At 34.2% G+C, this 18,736-nt stretch overlaps 1 protein-coding gene across 1 annotated transcript in view; it reads left to right on the top strand.

Annotated features, from left to right (window-relative positions):
* Positions 1 to 18,736, top strand: part of LOC123247970 (serine/threonine-protein kinase MRCK alpha-like) — a 426,637-nt gene that overhangs the window by 199,053 nt on the left and 208,848 nt on the right. Inside the window, exon 3 of the mRNA XM_044677091.1 lies at positions 8,937 to 9,020. Coding sequence (XP_044533026.1) covers positions 8,937 to 9,020 — 84 coding nt within the window. The remainder of the gene's footprint in view (positions 1 to 8,936; positions 9,021 to 18,736) is intronic.

Genomic DNA, 18,736 nt, shown 5'->3' with positions numbered 1-18,736 from the left:
TTAACTTGGGAAGATGAATCTTCTTGATTCCAAGTCCAGTGCTTTATCCACAGTGCCACTTAGCTGTCCCCATTACTATGCTTTCTAGTGTTTTAAAATAGGAATGAGTGCTGAATTTTGTCAGTTTTTCCCCCCTGCATCTAATGAGATAATTATATGATTTTTGTTGGTTTTGTTATTGCTATGGTTAACTATACTGATAGTTTTCCTTATATTGAACCAATCTTGTATTCCTGGTATAAATCCCATCTAGTCATAGTATGTTCTTTGTGATATATTGCTATAATCTCCTTTCTAGTATTTTATTCAGAATTTTTGCATCCATATTCACTAAAGAAATTGGTCAATAGTTTTCTTTCTCTTTTTTTGTTCTTCAAGGTTTAGGTGTCAGCACATCTTTGTGTTGAAAAAAGAATTTTATAAGATTCCTTTGTTTTTCTAAATAGTTTATATGGTATTGGTATAAATTTTACTTTAAATATTTGGTAGAATTTATTTGTGAATCCATCTGAGCCTGAGGATTTATTCTTAGAGAACTCATCAATGACTTGTTAATTTTCTTGTTCTGATATTCCATTTCCTCTTTTGTTAATCTGGGCAGCTCAAGGTTTGTACAAATATTATTACTCTATTTCACTTAGATCGTTAGATTTATTGCCATATAATTGTGTAAAACAGCTGCTAGGGGGCAGCTGGGTAGCTCAGTGGATTGAGAGCCAGGCCTAGAGACGGGAGGTCCTAGGTTCAAATCTGGCCTCAGACACTTCCCAGCTGTGTGACCTTGGGCAAGTCACTTGACCCCCATTGCCCACCCTTACCACTCTTCCACCGAGGAACTAATACACAGAAGTTAAGGGTTTAAAAATATATAAAAAAACAAAAACAAAAAACAAAAACAGCTGCTAATAATTGCTTTAAATTCCTCTGCATTGATGAATTTATTTTTTAATTTTTTTCATACTAGTAGTTTTGATTTTCTTTTTTTAAAAGCCAAATTAACCAATGGTTTATTTGTTTATTTTGTTGAATTTTTCCCCATAAAACCAGCTTCTAGTTTTATTATTTTCTTCAAGTTTTATTAATTTCATCTTTAATTTTTAGTATGCCCAATTTAGTGTTTAATTGGGAATTTAAAATGTTTTTTTTTCCTAGTTTTTTAGTTGCATACCCAATTCATTGTTCTCCTCTTTCTCTGTTTTATTGATGCACAATTCTTGAGATATAAAATTTCCAAGTCCTCCTTTTGCTACATCCTATAAATTTTGAAATGTCTTGTTATTCTCTTTATTGAAATTATTGATTTTTTCTGTGATTTATTATTTTGACCCATTCTTTCTTTAGAATTAAATTCTCTAGTTTCAAATTAATTTTCAATCTCTTTCTATAGCCCTTTATTGAATGTAATTTTTATTGCACTGTGACCTGAAAAGGATGCATTTAATATTTTTGCTTTTCTGTGTTTGCTTGTTAGGTTTTTATGTCCTAATATACAATTTTTGTGTAGGTGTTATTTACCACAGAGAAAAAGATATATTTCTTTCTACTAACAATCATTTTTCTTTAGAGGTCTATCATATTTAATTTTTATAAAATTCTATTTATCATCTTAAACTCCTTATTTAACTTTTGCCTAGATTTGTCTTCTTCAGAGAGGGCAACTCTGTTTAACTTTTAAAGTCCTTAACAACCTATACCTGATTTACCTTTACAATCTCATTATTCTTTTTGTCATACTCTTGTGGTCCAGCTCAACTCATATTTCTTGATGTTCTGCATATGGCATTGCCATCTCTCATCTCTGTATCCTTTGCACTAATTGACTCCTCATTCCTCAAATGCATTTCTACCTATTCTACACCTCTGTGAATCCTTTCAAAACTCTAAAGCAGGGGTCGGCAACCTCTTTGGCTGTGAGAGCCATAAACGCCACATTTTTTAAATGTAATTTCGTGAGAGCCGTGCAGTGCTCACAGTGCGCGCTCCTGTAACAGCGCCTGAAAAAAAAATTGACTTTATGGCTCCTGCAGAAAGAGCCATATGTTGCCAACCCCTGCTCTAAAGCATCATCTTCTCCTGAAAGCCTTTCCTGATCCCCTGATCTATGACTGTATCATCCCCCACTCTCTTTTACTTTGCATACAATTATTTATCTGCTAGCTCCTGAATATATGCTCTTGAAATAAGGATAGGGACTGTTTTCATTTGTAGTATTTTGAGTATTATATACTTTTTAAAAAGCAGTCTAGAATGTTTATGTTTTTTGGCTGCGTAATGTATTTTTTTTTCTTTAATTTAGAAGCTCTGGATTTTGGCCATTATGTGGGAAGTCTTATTTTGTAATTTCCTTGAGGAAACGAATGGTGGAATCCTTCAATTTTCACTTTGCTCTCTGATTCTAACAGATCGGTGTCATTTTCATTTATGATTTCTTGAAATATAGTATATAGGTTTTACTTTTGATCATAGTTTTTTAGAGATAAATCTGATGATTCTAAAATAATTTCTCTTTGACCATTTCTAAAACATGAATGATTGATGTTTCTGATATTTTTCCAGATATAATTTTATCCTAATATTTCTTTTTATCCCATGTAATCATTGGTTTGTTTGGTCAATTCTAATTTTCATAGAATCTCTTGAGTAATTAGTCAATTATTAATTATTAAGTGTGTACTACATATCAGGCACTATTCTAAATGGTGGGGATACATAGAGAGGCAAATAAAGTCTTTATTCTCAAGGAGCTTACAATATAATGGGGGAGATAACATGTAAATATATACAAAACACTATGTATATATAGAATAAGGGAAAAATTAATGAAAGGAATGCACTACTTTTAAGATGGTTTAGGGAAGTCTTCCTATGGAAGTGAGATTTTAGTTGGAACTTAAAGGAGACAAAGGGAGTTCAGTAGTTGGAGTAGACAGTGGAGAGGAGAGTGTTCCTGGCATGGGGAATAGCCAGAGAAAATGACCAGTGGCAAGAGGTGGAGGGAACATCTAAGACACAAGTGTCACTGAGTTGGTATACTTTCTTTTCTAAGTTTTTTTTTCTTCCAATCTTTCTTCAAGAGCTTTTATTCCATTTTAAATATACATTCCTCAATTTCTTCTTTTTCATGTAGACCTTGTGGAAAATTAATTTTTTCCTTTAAATCTTCTGCTTGCAGTTCTTGAGATTGGATTTTGGAGTATCTCTGCATCTGTGGTAATTTTTTAGAGAAGTTAATCTCTAATGTTTACTTATTATTTTTCCTGCCTTTGTTTTTTGGGGTTTCTTGCCAGGGCCAGACTATTCCCTCCAGAATTTTGGGGGGATTATTGGGTCTATATGTCTTCATATAGGTTAGCTTTGCTATCTCAGGATAGATGAGTAGAGACTTGATGTGTATTGGTGTGAACACTTCTGCTCCCCTGTTGGTCTCTGCCATATCACTGGCATCAAAGGTTTATATTTTTGTTTTTCTGTCTTCCCCATAGCTTTTTTTGGTAGAGCTCTCTCTTTTTTCTGTATTTGGTAACCGTGCCATGGTCATGTTGAGGGCCTTCTGTCATGTTGACCTCCAATAGCACTGATACTTCTGGTGATTTTCTTTTCAATATTGTTCTTGGTCTTCTAATTCACTTTTTGTGCTGTTCTCTTAAGATACTTAATAGATTTTCTTATTGAATTTCTTTATCATTCAGTCTGATTTGTTTCTAGATTTTTTTAAGAATAGGTATGTGGTATGATGTGTATCCATATAAATATGCACTATGTATTTGTGTGCACATACATACATGTATACACATAAAGAAAATTCCTTTATTTGCCCATGCCATAGGGTTTCTAGAATAAATAAGTGTTCTATTTTGACAAAGGCATTTTCTGTACTTTGGATATAATTATGCTTTTGTTATTTCTTAAATGTGATTAATGGCAATTGATTTTTACTATGGGGTTAATATTCATTATGAAGTTATTGCAGTTATCATCTATGGCCTTTGGGTCATATTTTTTGGTATCAATATCTCATTTGAATCAAGCTAGAATTGTTTCAATTATGTACCCATATCTTTTTCTTTTTAGCTTTGTACTAGTTTTGAGCCCAATTCCCATAAGTTGGAGTATAACTTTAAATAGATAAATGGTTTAGTAATTGTTCTCACATCAGTAAGAAGTTGTTTCTATTCCTTTAAAATGTAATTGTAATTTTACTTGTGATGATTATATTTGATATTTTTGATGTCTAGCACCTACTGCATCTTTTCTTTTAATAAAATATTCATATTATATATGCCTATCTACTTGTTCTACAAGTCTCTAACCCCTCCTCAAACCATATTTTCCAATTTAATTATTGTCATCTCCATTTATTCCTACCATGGTATTGAAAATGCTGATTATAAGCATATGTAGACTTAATTTAGACTTTCTTTATACCTTTATAGATTTTTCATAGAATTTCTCTCCTTTATCCTTTTACAACAGATGTTGGTGCATGAACTTTTAACAACTCGGTTCCATAGTATCTTCCCAGCTTCATTGGTCATTATTTCTCCTATAGTTTCTATCAATCAAATTGACCACACCTTCTGTTTTTCACACCTGCCATTTAATTTATCCTCTCTTTGCCTTTGTAGTTATAGTCCTGTCTCAATTCTGCTTCATAGACTACTCTTCCTTAAAAGACATGGCTTAAGTGTTATGTTCTATATGGAGTCTTTCATGATCTTTCCCTACGCCTTAAAATACTCCTTTCTCCTAAACTACTTTGTAGTGATTTGTACTTATTCTGTATATACTTTATGCATAACTTATCTTGCTCATTAAAGTATGTAATGAGAAAGGGTCGCTTACTTCTTTGTACTTGTATTCCTATTACCTAGAAAAGTGTCTTGCAAACAGTAGGTGTTTAATAGATGCTTGTTGATTAACTGATACACTCCAATCATTTTCATAGTAGTCTTTATACAAATACTAAAGTGCACTACAGGACAAGGTGACCTAAATGTTCAATGAAATAATATTCTTATTGCTCATAAATGGATGGGAAACCCACCCTACATTTATTGTGAGCCATATAACTTCAACTTTCTTTTTTCTCATTTTATTTATAAAAGAACCCAGATTGATTTTATTTACTTCCTTTAACATTATTTCTACTTTTAATCATTAGGCAAAGATCTCACATTGACTGTATCCAGAACTAAGTTAAAATTTTATACACAGGCTAATATTTAATGATTGTGATTCTTATCACTCTCTGTTCTCTCTTTTTTTCCCCTTCCTGTTCTGCTATCATTGAAGAAGCATAGAGAGAGACTGCATAGCACTGATTTGTTTTGTTATTTTTATGTGTTGCTATTACCAAATAATCAATCACCAAGTGACCTGGTTGCTAGGGAAATAGTTAGGCCTAGCTTAGGATGCTCCTCTGAAACATTGTGTGTATATGTATAGAGGTATGTATTCTCAAGTCTCAGAGAACATGTGATATATGTAGCAATAGAATTTTTAAGAGCTAGGAAGGATCTTAGAAATGACTATTTTGACTTTCTCATTTTACTTGATAGTTCCTTAGATGACAAATGATTTACCCAGGTGTTGACACATTGTATGTTTGTAGCTGAGGTAGTTATTATGGTCATGATGATTTTAAGGCTTTAAGATTTACAAAGTCCTTTCATGATCTCAACCTTGTAAAGTCATATAGTGCAATTGTTAATATTTTCATTTTTATATATAGGTTAAATAATTACTATTTGGTTAATACTTGTCAAGAGCCAGAGCTCCAACTTGGGTTTTTAAATTCTAGCATTATTTTCTCTAGATTTTCATTCAGACATGAATGTAAATGTATGAAAGAATCTGTTTTTATTTTGTTTTTAGATGAGAAGTGTGTAATTAAAATCGGTTACCCTAAAAACTACGATCCCCAGCAAAACTAAGATTCCCAGAACCCCACTCACTTCCTGTTGTTACATGCTGACGTAGACAGGTTATAAATTGGGAGGAGGTCCATTTCTCTGGCTCTTTTCCCTCCTGTTGGTGGCTTTGGTAGAGTGGGGATTTTTGAGCAGGTAGAAAACTTTGTCATGTGGTTCTATTTTGTCAAATAATAAACTTCATAAAAATAATACTTGAAGTATCTTACAATTAATTTAAATCCTACATTAGTGGCAACCAGAAGTGGGGTTCAGAATCCTTAATTCTCTCTGAGTGGATTAGTTTGAAAAGAAACCATGTTTCTCCTGTCACAACTTTTCAACCCCCCCATCTTCTCCACCCCTCCCCAATACAAACTCTCTTCGTAGCTGTTGCATGTTGCTGGCAATCTTGCTTCCTGCTGCTAACTCCATGGGTGGTCCTTCCGACTTCTGTCAATGTTCCTGCCTCCCTGCCTGGGTGGTCCTTGCAGAGCAATTGCTTTTGCTGTTCCTGCTCTTGCTGCTGCTGATTAGGGCCACTCTCTATAGGCTTGGAAAGTATAAATCCCTCTTTCCCTTACATTGCCAACAGCAAAGTACTTGCTTGCTGCTTGCTTTGGAAGCCCAGGTGTGTTTCCCTTAGGCAATAATTAGCCTCCTAAAGGGCTTTTACCCTGTCTACATGGCAGGGGAAGCAAGCTGCTCCCTGGCTTTTTTACCCCTAGGGGGGAAGGAGAAGGAAGGTTACTCTTCCAAACAGAAGTAGAATTGTAAGCATGGCTCTTTGAGAGAGCAGTGCATTGCCTATTTCAAATAGCTCCCAGTTTTAGGATGATTTTTTTCCCCATCATTCCTGGGTGCACTGGTTCTTGTCATTAGCTTGCCTGAGATTCAGGGGAGAAATTCATCTCTTTACACCTCCTTGCCATTCTGGCCTACCCAGTCTCTACAATACATCCAATATGGGATTTCTCCACACTATGTTCAGCTTGGAATTTTCCCTCACTATGGGAGATCTCAGAGGTGGGACAAAAGGAGCCTAAATGGATAATGATCCTGGGGAGGGGAAGGTGAAATTTTTAAGCTTTTTAAGACTCCATTGTTTTATGGAAGTCTTTGTATTGGAATTGGAAAAAAGAACTCTTGAATTCAGTGCCTGTATCCTGTCACATATACTGTATTTGCTGATTGTTTGTTATAAGATTTTATTTTGTTTGTTAAGTTCTGTTACACTATGCCACTTTGTAAGTTAGAATGTTTTGACAATTAGCTATATGTGCTGTTACATTGTCTTTATTTGTACCTCCCCATATGACTGGGCTGGAGAAGATACCATTATGAAAGTATCTTTGAGTTGTTTGTAACAAGAGGTAAGGGTCCATTTAGTAGCTGAAGTGAAGTATTACAGCACTAATCCCCATCTCCACATTTATAAAAATGTAATGGATGAGACATAGAAAGACATGCCTTTTATTGCTGTTACAGTCTCATACAAGAGGAGCTTAGAAGGTTTTCCTAGGGCATGGTACCTCTGGATGGCTCTCAAGAGGGAGCATTTCCCATGAAACCTAAGTAGCTTCTGGATGATTTTTAACTCTTCAGCTTAATCTACCTCCACCAGAATGATCTAGATTCTTGGTGACATTTTGGACCCAAAAGGTTTTCTTCAATTAGCTGCTATACTACTGTGTTTTATAAAGCTGTTTTCCCAGTGAAAATTAATGTATCCTGACTTGATTGTCAACACCCTCCTCAGGGGGGATTGTATAATTGTCATAAAATTATAGTTTTATAAAAGTTAAGAAACTTGCTACCTCCCAGAATTCAGGAAGTGAACTGCTTGGAGAAGGCACCATGGAGATGCCTGCAGAAACCTCACACTGCACCAAAATATTTAGAATGAACTTTGGGTTGTAGTGAAATTGAACTGTAGGGGGTTGTAACACATTTATTTTGTATGTATACTCTTATGCTGAAGGAGACTGCCCTCTGATTGGCTTTTTGTCAGTGCTCCTAGCAATCATTGGTTCTGTTCACTTTCCCTTTTATCCCCAAATTATTGTAATTTATAAGTTAGTTATGTTTACAAGATCCATTGGGGAGAATAGCCTTCCAAAGGATCTCAGGGGTGATTAAAATCTGTTACCCTAAAAACTATGATTCCCAGCAAAAGTACAATTCCCAGAACCCCACTTACTTTCTGTCATTACATGCTGACATAGGATATAAATTGGGTGGAGGTCCATCTCTCTGGCTCTTTTCCTTTCTGTTGGTGGCTTTGGTGGAGTGGGGATTTTTGAGCAAGTAGAAAACTTAGTCACGTGGTTCTATTTTGTCAGATAATAAACTTTATAAAAATAATACTTGAAGTACATTATAATTAATTTAACTCATAGTAGGTTAATGAGTATTTTTATTGCAGGAGAGAGAGGGGTATAAATCTTGCCATTTAAAGTTTGTTTTTGTTTTTTTGAATCTATAATAAGTAAATTTGAGATGTCTAGTTAAAAATTAGTCTTTCTTTTGAAAGGAAGTTCCATAAGACCTTTGTGAGCCAATGGAAATTTTGAGTATTTTTTGGTAGAATATGAAAAATAAAATTTTTTAAAATTTGTATTGATAGAAAAAGTACCATCTCCATTAAACAGGTTTATTTTGGTTACTGGTGTTTCCAATTAAATTTGTTGTAATTTGTTTTTTGTACTTAATCTCTTAATAGTGTACATTTTGGTTGAAGCCCAGATTGTAATAGAAGTTTTGGGGTAAATACAAAACATTAGGAAACCTATAAGAGATACTTTTATTAAAGTCCACTTTCCAAATGTAGAACATTCCCTCAGAAAAATTTCTGCTTATTAGCCACTATACTTTTCTGACTGGGGGAAAAAAAAAAAGATCTTTTATCTTCTCTAAGACTGTGTTTAGGATTGTTCTCTTTGTTTCTGGATAGGTGTAAGGAAAATAATGACTGCCAAAAGTTTTTGTTTTCACATTTTAAGTCCTTTATCTTTTTTTTTTCCCTAGGTAGCTGTTGTAAAACTAAAAAATGCTGATAAAGTATTTGCCATGAAAATACTGAATAAATGGGAAATGCTGAAAAGAGCAGAGGTAAGACTCCAAGTATTCAAATCTTCTTATACTATCTTAGAAAAAGAATTTTAGATGATGGCTTTATTTAAATAAAGAAGGTAGAATTATCACATGTTGAAAAACCAATATAAATTTGTAATAGAATAAAATTGTAATACAAATTCAGTCATGAACTCTATATTTATTTACCTCTGCATTTTTTGCTGCTTTAATTCTTGATTTTTGTGCTTATATTCTACTGCTTTGTTAATGTACACCCTATAGGTATCCTTTACCAGCAGACTTAGTCACTTTTTTCTAGATGACTAATAATGTTTCTAGAGGAAGTCATGAGACCATCCCGACTAGACCTATAATTTTATACCAATTGGGCTGTCAGTATGAGATAGCATTCCCTTCATAAATTTCTTATAAGTACTCTATTACATTTTAGTATTGATTGCACATTTTTTATAATCCCCAGATCTCATACTATAATCTAGTGGTTCCCAAACTTTTTTGACCTACCGCCCCCCTTTCCAGAAAAAATATTACTTAGCTCCCTCGAAATTAATTTTTTTTAAATTTAACAGCAATTAATAGGAAAGATAAATGCACCTGTGGCCATCACAGCCTCCCTGGATCGCTGTAGCACCCACTGGGGGGCAGTGGCGCCCTCTTTGGGAATCACTGCTATATTCCTTCCTTTGAGCTAATAATCAGGTTTTCTATTTTATGAGGGAGATTAAAGGCATTAAAACCTGATATTCTGTTTTCTACAATTTTCTGCAAAACTACTCTAAGAGAAATGCAAATAAGAGCAGTTCTGAGGTTACCTCTCACCATATCCACCAGACTGAAAAAATGAAAGATTAAAAGGAAAATAATAATTATTTGATAAAATGTAGGAAGATAGGCATACCAATGGAGTGTTGATGGAGGTATGAATTAGTCAGCTTGATCTGGAAAACAATTTGGAACTGTGCCTCCAAAAGTCACTTCACTCTACATCTATGAGATAAATTTGATAGGCCAAAGATATTAAAGACAGAAGAAAGGACCAAGTTGTACTAAAATATTTAAAAAAGCCATTCTTTTTGTAGTGGCATGAAACTGGACGGTACCCAGCAAAAGAAAAATAAATGATAAAGGATTTGGCCTGGGAGGGTAGGTGGTATGATGGATAAAGTGTTGGGCCAAGTCAGGAAGTCCAGAGCACAAACCCAGCCTTAGATAGACCTGATAGCTTTATGACCCCAGGCAAGTCACTTAACTTCTGTTTCTTTAATTATAAAATATTATAAAATATGGATAGTAATACCATCTCACTTCCTAGGGTTGTTGTGAGGATAAAATGGGATAATATTTGTAAAGTGCTTTACAAATAGACACACCAGAAGACTCTTGATGAAGGTGTGAATCTAACCCTAAAGTGCTACATAAAAAGTTATTATTTACTACTACTACTATTGATAAGAAGAAATTATGTTATATGCATATATATCTGATGGTATTATTACACCATCAGAAATGAAATGAAAGGAATGGTTTTTGAGAAACCTGGAAAAACAAGTATAAAATAATACAGGGAGAAGTAAGCAGAACCAGAAAACAGTTTTTCAATAACAACATGAAGGTAAAGCAAAACTACTTTAAAATACTTAGGAATGTCGACTGACAACCTTGATTATAGAGAAAGGATGCTAAATCATACTATCTACTTTTGACAGACCATGGATTCACATGTAGTGAGTCATAATATCTTTGGACATAACCAAAATTTGTTTGCTTAAATTTGTGCATATATGCCTGTGTGTATTTGATATAGCAGTTCTAATTAGATTGTAAACTCCTTGTTGGCAGGGACTATCTTTTGCTCTCTTTTGTATTCCTACCGCTTAGCACAGTGTCTTGACATATATAGTAGGTGCTTAATAAATAGCAATTGAATTGAAACACACATACACCCTTTCCCACCATGGATGGACAGTGAGGAACGGAAGATAGGGGCAGAGTAACCAAAAAACAAGAAAGTGCTATTTAAAAAAAATGCACAATAGAGAATGAAAAGGAGACTAGAAATAATAGTTAGAGTAGCAAGGCATCTTTAAAAATTACATATTGAATTTATTGTATAAATAACAAATATTTAAAAAGAAAAACAAACTATGTGATAGAGTCCTAGCGTTTCATGTACAGGCATCTTTTTCGGTTCTACTATGTGTATAGAAATGCTCATTTTATTTGGCATTTAAGTTCATAATATAAAAAAAGAATGAAAAATTTATTCTAATAATTATTGTTAATTACTGTGCTTAACATGTATAACAACTTTAAACTTTGCAAAATGCTTTCCACATATTAATATAATTTGATTCTCATGACATCCCTGGAGGGCAGGTGCTATATCATTCCCATGTAACTTATGATGAAGGTGAGGATGAGAGAGGTTAACTGACTTGTCCAGGATCATACAGTCAATAAATGTCTCAGGTGAGATTCTAATGCAGATTTTATTGACTGAAGTCAGGTGTTCTATCTCTTTGCTGCACTATTTCCCATTACACTCTCATCATTTATCCTCCAAATAAAACTTTAGTTGCTGAGGTCATTCTTCTTATTAAAAACCATGCCTTTGATCTCACCACATCTGGAACATTTTTCTTTTGATCATCCTAATTTTCTGTTTCTTCTTTTCTTTTAACATCTTACCTTTGCATATGTGTATATATGTTTGTATGAATGTTATGCATGCTCCGTTGTGCCCATTTTTTTAAACCCTTACCTTTTTGTCAGAATTGATACTAAGTAATCAATCAAAGGTTCCCACTAACTGTGGGAATCCAAGTCTCTTTGCCCACCCTTTCCTCTTCTAATTTTATACTATTTCTCTTGATTATCTTATCAGCTCTCTATGCTGATATTCCCTTATACTTAGTCTGCCCTGATCTCTCTCTTTACCCCCAAGGAGTAAAGATTTTTATCTCAGACTAATACAGAAGGCTACCTATTAGACATCTTGAACTAGATTACTGTAGACATCTTAAACTCAACATGTCCACAAAAACCTGCATTATTTTTCTCCCAAAGACCTCTCCACTTCTGTCTTTCCTATTGTTGTCAGGGACACTACCATTCTTACAGATATCCATAACTCTTCACTGAGCACTTCTGGTTGGATGGGATATCTGGTCTGGGCTGCTGGCCTACTTAAGTCTTTCTACTGTTTTCAGTGTTCAGGGCCTGCAAGTTTTAATTGTTCCCAAATTAGTGTGATCTGGGGTGAGAGATCTGTTCAGTACCTTTTTAGATTTAGGTTTACAAATTCCTAACCCGGGTTTGGGTCTGTTAACTTAGGAACAGTTGAATTTTAATAGGCTTTTTTTTTTTTTTTTAAACCCTTACCTTCTGTCTTGGAGTCAGTACTGTGTATTGGCTCCAAGGCAGAAGAGTGGTAAGGATAGGCAATGGGGGTCAAGTGACTTTCCCAGGGTCACACAGCTGGGAAGTATCTGAGGTCAGATTTGAACCTAGGACTTCCCGCCTCTAGGCCTGGTTCTCAATTCTCTGAGCTGCCCAGGTGTTCCCTTTTAATAGGCTTTTGATGAATTTAATCACTGTTAGTTTAGTGAGAGGCTCTGCAGGTTTGGAATGGTTGAATTGCTGTCTCCCCTGTATTCTGGGATTCTTCCCCTAGTTATTCCATTGTAAGATTAGATACTATACCAAAAGCTAGAATTGAGTACATGCTGTTCTAGTCTTAGGTTCAGAGCCACACTGTTATGTTTTCCCGAAGTATTTTCTTGTGCTAAGCTAGGCTAGGCCCACATTTGAGACTGTTCCTTTCCCACTCAGTATGTGACCCAGAACTGAGTAGTGGGCAACAGAGCTAATAGATGGAACCTATTCCTACACACAGCACTAGTTCAGGGACCTCCCAGGATTTTTTTCTGAACCAGTGCTTTTCTGCTTCTGGTCCTTTATCAAAATTTTCTTTTCATCACTGGACCCAGAAATGCTTCTCATGGCAACCATACTTTTAGCCAACCCAAATCCTTATACTGATAAACTTCTTTTTTTTGCCTTAAGTTCCTCTAGAGTGGAAAAATACTCACTGTGACTTTTTGCATTTTCTGATTAATATTTGGTTTGGAGTTTTGTTGTGATTGTTGTTGGGTGGATGTATAGGGTGAGCTAGGCAAAAAATGCTTCCTCTCACTTGCCATCTTGACTCTACTTCAAACTCTTGTTATATTTTGAAGTGAACTTTTAACAGAGTTAGCCTGGAATCAGTTCCAATTGGAGAGCTGATTGTAAAGTGATCTGTGAGCATTTATACCTTGGAAATAAAACCAGGGCTTAATTTATTAGTCTGTTATGGACACAAAATAATGGGGAGATGTTAATAATGCAGATAAAATTTAAAAGTATGTTGTGTATATATTGGGGATAAGGGGAGCTGTATATTAGATATTTATCAGCATACCTCTGACTATTGTAAAAAAATGTTGATTGCTCAATCTTTTAAAGAAGAGAGCAACTGAGTACAAAAATAGTAACTAATAACTTTAAATTGGATATATAAGGTGATTAAACCCTTTCAGGAGATACCTGAAAAATTCATTCATTCATAAAACTTCATTCCTTAGAGATAAGAGATTGATGATGTGTAGTTTATAATGCAGATTAAATATATCAGATATTTTAAAATCATAGGTACTTAATACTCTATATCATTTTCAGTATTTTCAAACCTTACATTCCTTAATTTATTTATATTTCATTCACAAAATTTTACAACATTAAAGCTGAAATAAATCTTAGAAGTCCAAAAACTTAGTTTTTCCCAACTGATATTGTATTTTACACTAGTCAGTAATTTACATTCTTCCTGGTGTGCTCTCTTTATCTCCAGAAGCCTTCCTACATCATAGGCAAGAATTGGGATCCAGGGAGAATGGAGTTTAGAAGTAACAGTGTGCTGGTGAAAGGAGAAGGAAGAATCTGTTTAATTTATAGTTTTTTAGAAGCAAGGAATTTTTGTAGTAAATATTTTAGAGATTGGTATAACTTTTGTAAGAGATTTTTGTCAGCCCATGGACCAAAGGATTAGCATAGTTCCTAGCTCACTTCTCTTATTTTAAGGAACTTCAGAGAAGCAGTCAACCAGTCTTTATTGTCTACTATATGTCAGAAATCATGCAGGTACTAGTATAAAGAATGAAATAGTCCATACTCACAATGAGCTTAACCTCTTAATTGGAAAGACACAAGGTATATATAAAAGTAAATATCCCATAAATATAGAGCAAATCTATACATATAAAATAGTTTAAAAAGGTTAATTTGGGAGGTAAGGTGCAAGTGGTTGGGAAAATAAAGAATGACTTCATATAGAAGATGAATCTTTTTTTAAAAGATGAGAGGGACTTTATGAGGTATAGATAAAGAGTGTATTGCTAGCATGCAGGACTGCTTTTGAAAAGTACAGAGATAGGAGATATGGAGTGTTTTGAATGAGGAATGAAGAGAGGGTCAAATTTGACTTAATCTCAAACTAAGAGAGAAAAGAAAGAACATCTAGTGAAGCTTCAAAGGTAGATCGAGTCCAGATTGTGTAGGGCTCTAAAAGGTAAATATAAGAGTTTATATTTTATTGTAGGAGACCATTGGAAGTCACCTGAATTGATTAACGGGTTCAGAAGGCCAGATCTGAAGTTATGAAAGATCACTTTGGCTGTGAAAGTTGAGGCAAAAGAGACCTAATAAAAATGGTTGAAATAATCTAGGCAAAAGGTGATGAGAAACTGAACAAATGTGATAGTTGTATGAGAGGAGGGAATGAGTTGTATGCTAGAAATGTTGTGAAGGGAGAAAAGACAAAATTCGAGCAATAATTAGATATTCAGGGTCAGATAAAGTAAGTAATTAAGATATAAAGCCAAGATTATGAACCCAAGACACTGAAAGGATGGTGGTGCCTTCATTTGTACAAGGTCACAGTTTTAACTACAATATTATTATTCTTTGAACTATAACATACTCTCTCTCTCTTAGCTGACTTTAATAGAATTACATTATGGTCTTGAATCTATCAACTTGAATCATCCTTAAAGCTATAATTTTTACACTGATCTTCAAGAAAAATAATTTTCCTGCTTTGCCACATACCCCACCCCATCCCCCTTTTAGTGAGGTTTGGTCATAAATTATTGTTTACTTTTGTGGTACTTCTTTTTTAAAATTTCAGTAGATAACAGATTTTGTTTGAACATTTTTTCATTGAAAGCTTTTGTATTCATATCATTTCATATCCAGATATCTTCCCCTATGCTTCTCCCATTCAGAAAAGTATCCCATTTAAAAAAAAACACATTTTAGCAAAACTGTCATTTCAACCAAATTCTTAACAAATAGCATATGCAATGACTTACACTCGTGGTCTCATAGATCTCCATTTTAAGAGCAAGAAATTCATGTGTTTATCTGTTCTTTGGGCCTAGTTGTATTGTTGAAATTTTACACTCTTTGGTCTCATTTTTGGGCATTTCTTTTTCTTTCCATTTACATTGTTTTCATTATTCACTTCACTTTATATCAGTTCATAAACATTCAGTAATATTCTCTTACATTTACATGCCACAATTTATTTAACCATTCCACAATTAAGGGGCACTTGTTTTGTTTCCACTTCTTTATTACTACAGATAGTTTTGTTGCTTTTTGTGTGTGTGTGTGTGTGTGTGTGTGTGTGTGTGTGTGTGTGTGTGTGTGTGAGAGAGAGAGAGAGAGAGAGAGAGAGAGAGAGAGAGAGAGTGCTTTCTGTTTTTTTAAACTTATTTATTTGCTACATTCAGATACCCAGGTAACTCTTTCTACCTCCCTTCCCCCTCATTAGAGAAGGCATCATTTGACCAAAAAAAAAAAGTATATATAAAATTATGCCTTGTTTGTTTCTGTTTATCATTTCTTTCTCTGGAGAAAGTGGATGTACACAAGTCAGTCTTCAAACCTTATTTCTTTTGTTATATATTTCTGTTTTGATCTACTTGAAGCATATATCTGGTACAGTGACCTGTGGATTAGAGTATGCTATTTTAATTACTCCTGTCTTCTTCTTGCCCATATCTGATCATTAATTCTCAAATTTTCTTTCTTTTCTTTTCATCATCCTCTTTATGATCTACTTTGCACATAATAAATGCTTCACAAATGCTTATTCAACCAACAACAAAGTTCAACAGCAAAAGCTAGAAATGGAAATTCCATTTAAAATAACCAGACAGTATAAATTTATATACATCATAAATATAAATTTAAAATAAGTAGACATATAAAATATTTGGGAGTATACTTAGGAAAGAAAACAGTATCTCTGTGAACTATATTTCATACAAAATCAGTATTATACAAAGAAAGCAAAATGCTTCTACTCTCAAGGAGTATTGAAGGAGGAGATTATTTACTAACTAAAATGTACAAACAGGATATATGCAGGATGAACTGGAGTAGTTTTAGAGGGAAGAAAGTAAAATTAAGGAGTATTGGGAAAAGTTTTTTATAGAAAGGAGGACTCTAGCTAAGGTTTGAGGGAAACCAGGTATTCCAAAAGTCAAAGTAGAGAGGGAAAGAATTTCAGGCATGGTAGATGGCCCGGGAAAATGATTGGACTCGGGAGATGGAACATTGTGTGCAAAGAACAAAAAGGAGGGCCAGTATAATTGTATCAGAGAGTGTGGAAGGGTGGATAATGTATTGCACAAGCTTTTATCTTTTGCCCTTTGGGATATAATCAAATTTTTTTCTCCTCATTTAGTAAGTATCATATGATCCCCATTGTAGTTCCTTAGTACTTGAATTCTTTATGACTACTTGCAGATTTTGTTCTTTGGTCTGGAAGCTCTAGATTTTTACTGAAATTACTGGTTGTTTTCAGTGTGGGATTTTCTTCATGAGGTAATTAAGATTATTTGGATACTTTGCTATCTGATTATAACATATGGGCAGTTTTAACTTTTGATTCTTGAAATTTGGTATTCAGAGTTAATGTTTGGTCATGATTTTTAGGTGGTCTCATGATAATTTTTCATTTACCTGTTTTCCATATTACTTATTTTTAATAGTTGATTTCTTACCTTCTTTAAAAAAATTCTTTTTAATCTTTGTTTCTTAGAGTTATTAAGATCCTCAATCACATTGTTAAGGTCTTTAGGGTCCCATGCAGCATTCTTAATCAGAGTGATAAGGTTTTAAGGGTTTGCCATAGTGTCCCTAGTATAAGTGTTATAATTAATGGTTTGCCTAAACATATGACTATTATAAATCTTTTATTTATAAAAGAGGTGGAAAGAGTGAAACTAGAGAAATACAAAAGAATAGAGAAGACATTAACCTAACTAAATATTGTTCCAGTGCTTGGCTCAGCCAGGACTTGTTAACCTTCAATCAGAATTAAATGATCTCCAGAAGATGGGAAGGAAAAACCAACTATCCACTCATCCAAGTTCTTTCTTAGAGGCAGGTCAAGACAATGACTGGAGCTGAAAGGGACTCCTGAGACTGACTTTCTTCTTTGAGCCAACCTTCTTCTTGAAGTAGACTTCCTTCTTGGAGTCATCTCTCTTCTCTAGTCCAGTCATATGGGGAGGTACAAACAGAAACACATACCTTCTTCAGATTCCCTTTTCACAAGTGTAAATTCAGAATAGACAAAGAGAACCAAGAATTTCCTTTCGTAATCCCACCTGTGTTTCTTTGGGAGACTAGTCTCCCCAATGAATCATTTTACATAACTATCTCATATCTCTAAAGATCTTCTAGTTAAAGGTGAATACAATATTCAATAGTTAGAGATAAGAGCAAACAAGTATTTTCTAAGTGCATTGACAATAAGCCAATTAGGGGGACAGTTCCTTGTGGCATACATTCAATACTTGTGTTCAACCCCCTAAAGTTAAATTAGTTATACTCCAAAGTTTGTGCTGGATCTTCTGATGCTGTGGAGGTTTTCTTCAGCCATCTTCATGGTGCCTTCTTCAAACAATTCATCTTCTAGATTGAAAGAGTTATTGAGCTCCTTTTCCTGAAATGTTTCTTTCTTAAAAGATTTTTTAGCCTTATGATAATTATACAATCCCTATGGTAATTATAGTGCTCTTAGCTTCCTCTCTCCTTATCCTTCTTACTTCATTCTGGGATTTGTTTTTCCTTTTCATCAGAATACTTTTGGCTTCCAATGTGTTCCCTACTCTTAGAGATTCCCTACTGGAATTTTACAGGGTTTAAATGCCTCTGGATTATGTAATTAAAGCACTGACTGTCTTCTAGTCTGTGCTAATGCTGACTTTCCTGGTGATATCCATCTCCAAAACTTGTAGGCTTCTGGTTTTCCTTTTGTTTATGTTTTGATTTCTTGATCATTATTTGATCTGATGCTTTTATCTTTTCTGGAGTACATGTGGGAGAACTGGACTCTTCTATGAACTCTTGTTGCCATCTACTGGAAATCTCAAGAATAAGATTCTTAATGTATGGCAAAGATAGAAATAGAAGATATTCAATGTGTGAACCATTGGACACACACAATACCTATAAATACTTAGATGTTTCCTCCACAGCTGGAACTATAGAGCACGAAAGTATCAAAGAAAATGCTGTGCTGGATAGCACATTAAGAAATTTAATAGGTACCAGTGTATAATTTTGGAGTTATGAAGTGGATCTCAACAGATTTGGATTGTATCCTAACAACTGTA

This window comes from Gracilinanus agilis, chromosome 4 (genome assembly GCF_016433145.1).
Source record: "Gracilinanus agilis isolate LMUSP501 chromosome 4, AgileGrace, whole genome shotgun sequence".
In the NCBI taxonomy this organism is placed as follows: Eukaryota; Metazoa; Chordata; class Mammalia; order Didelphimorphia; family Didelphidae; genus Gracilinanus; species Gracilinanus agilis.
The sequence above is the reverse complement of the archived record's forward strand: the minus strand, read 5'-3'. Positions and strand labels throughout refer to the sequence as shown.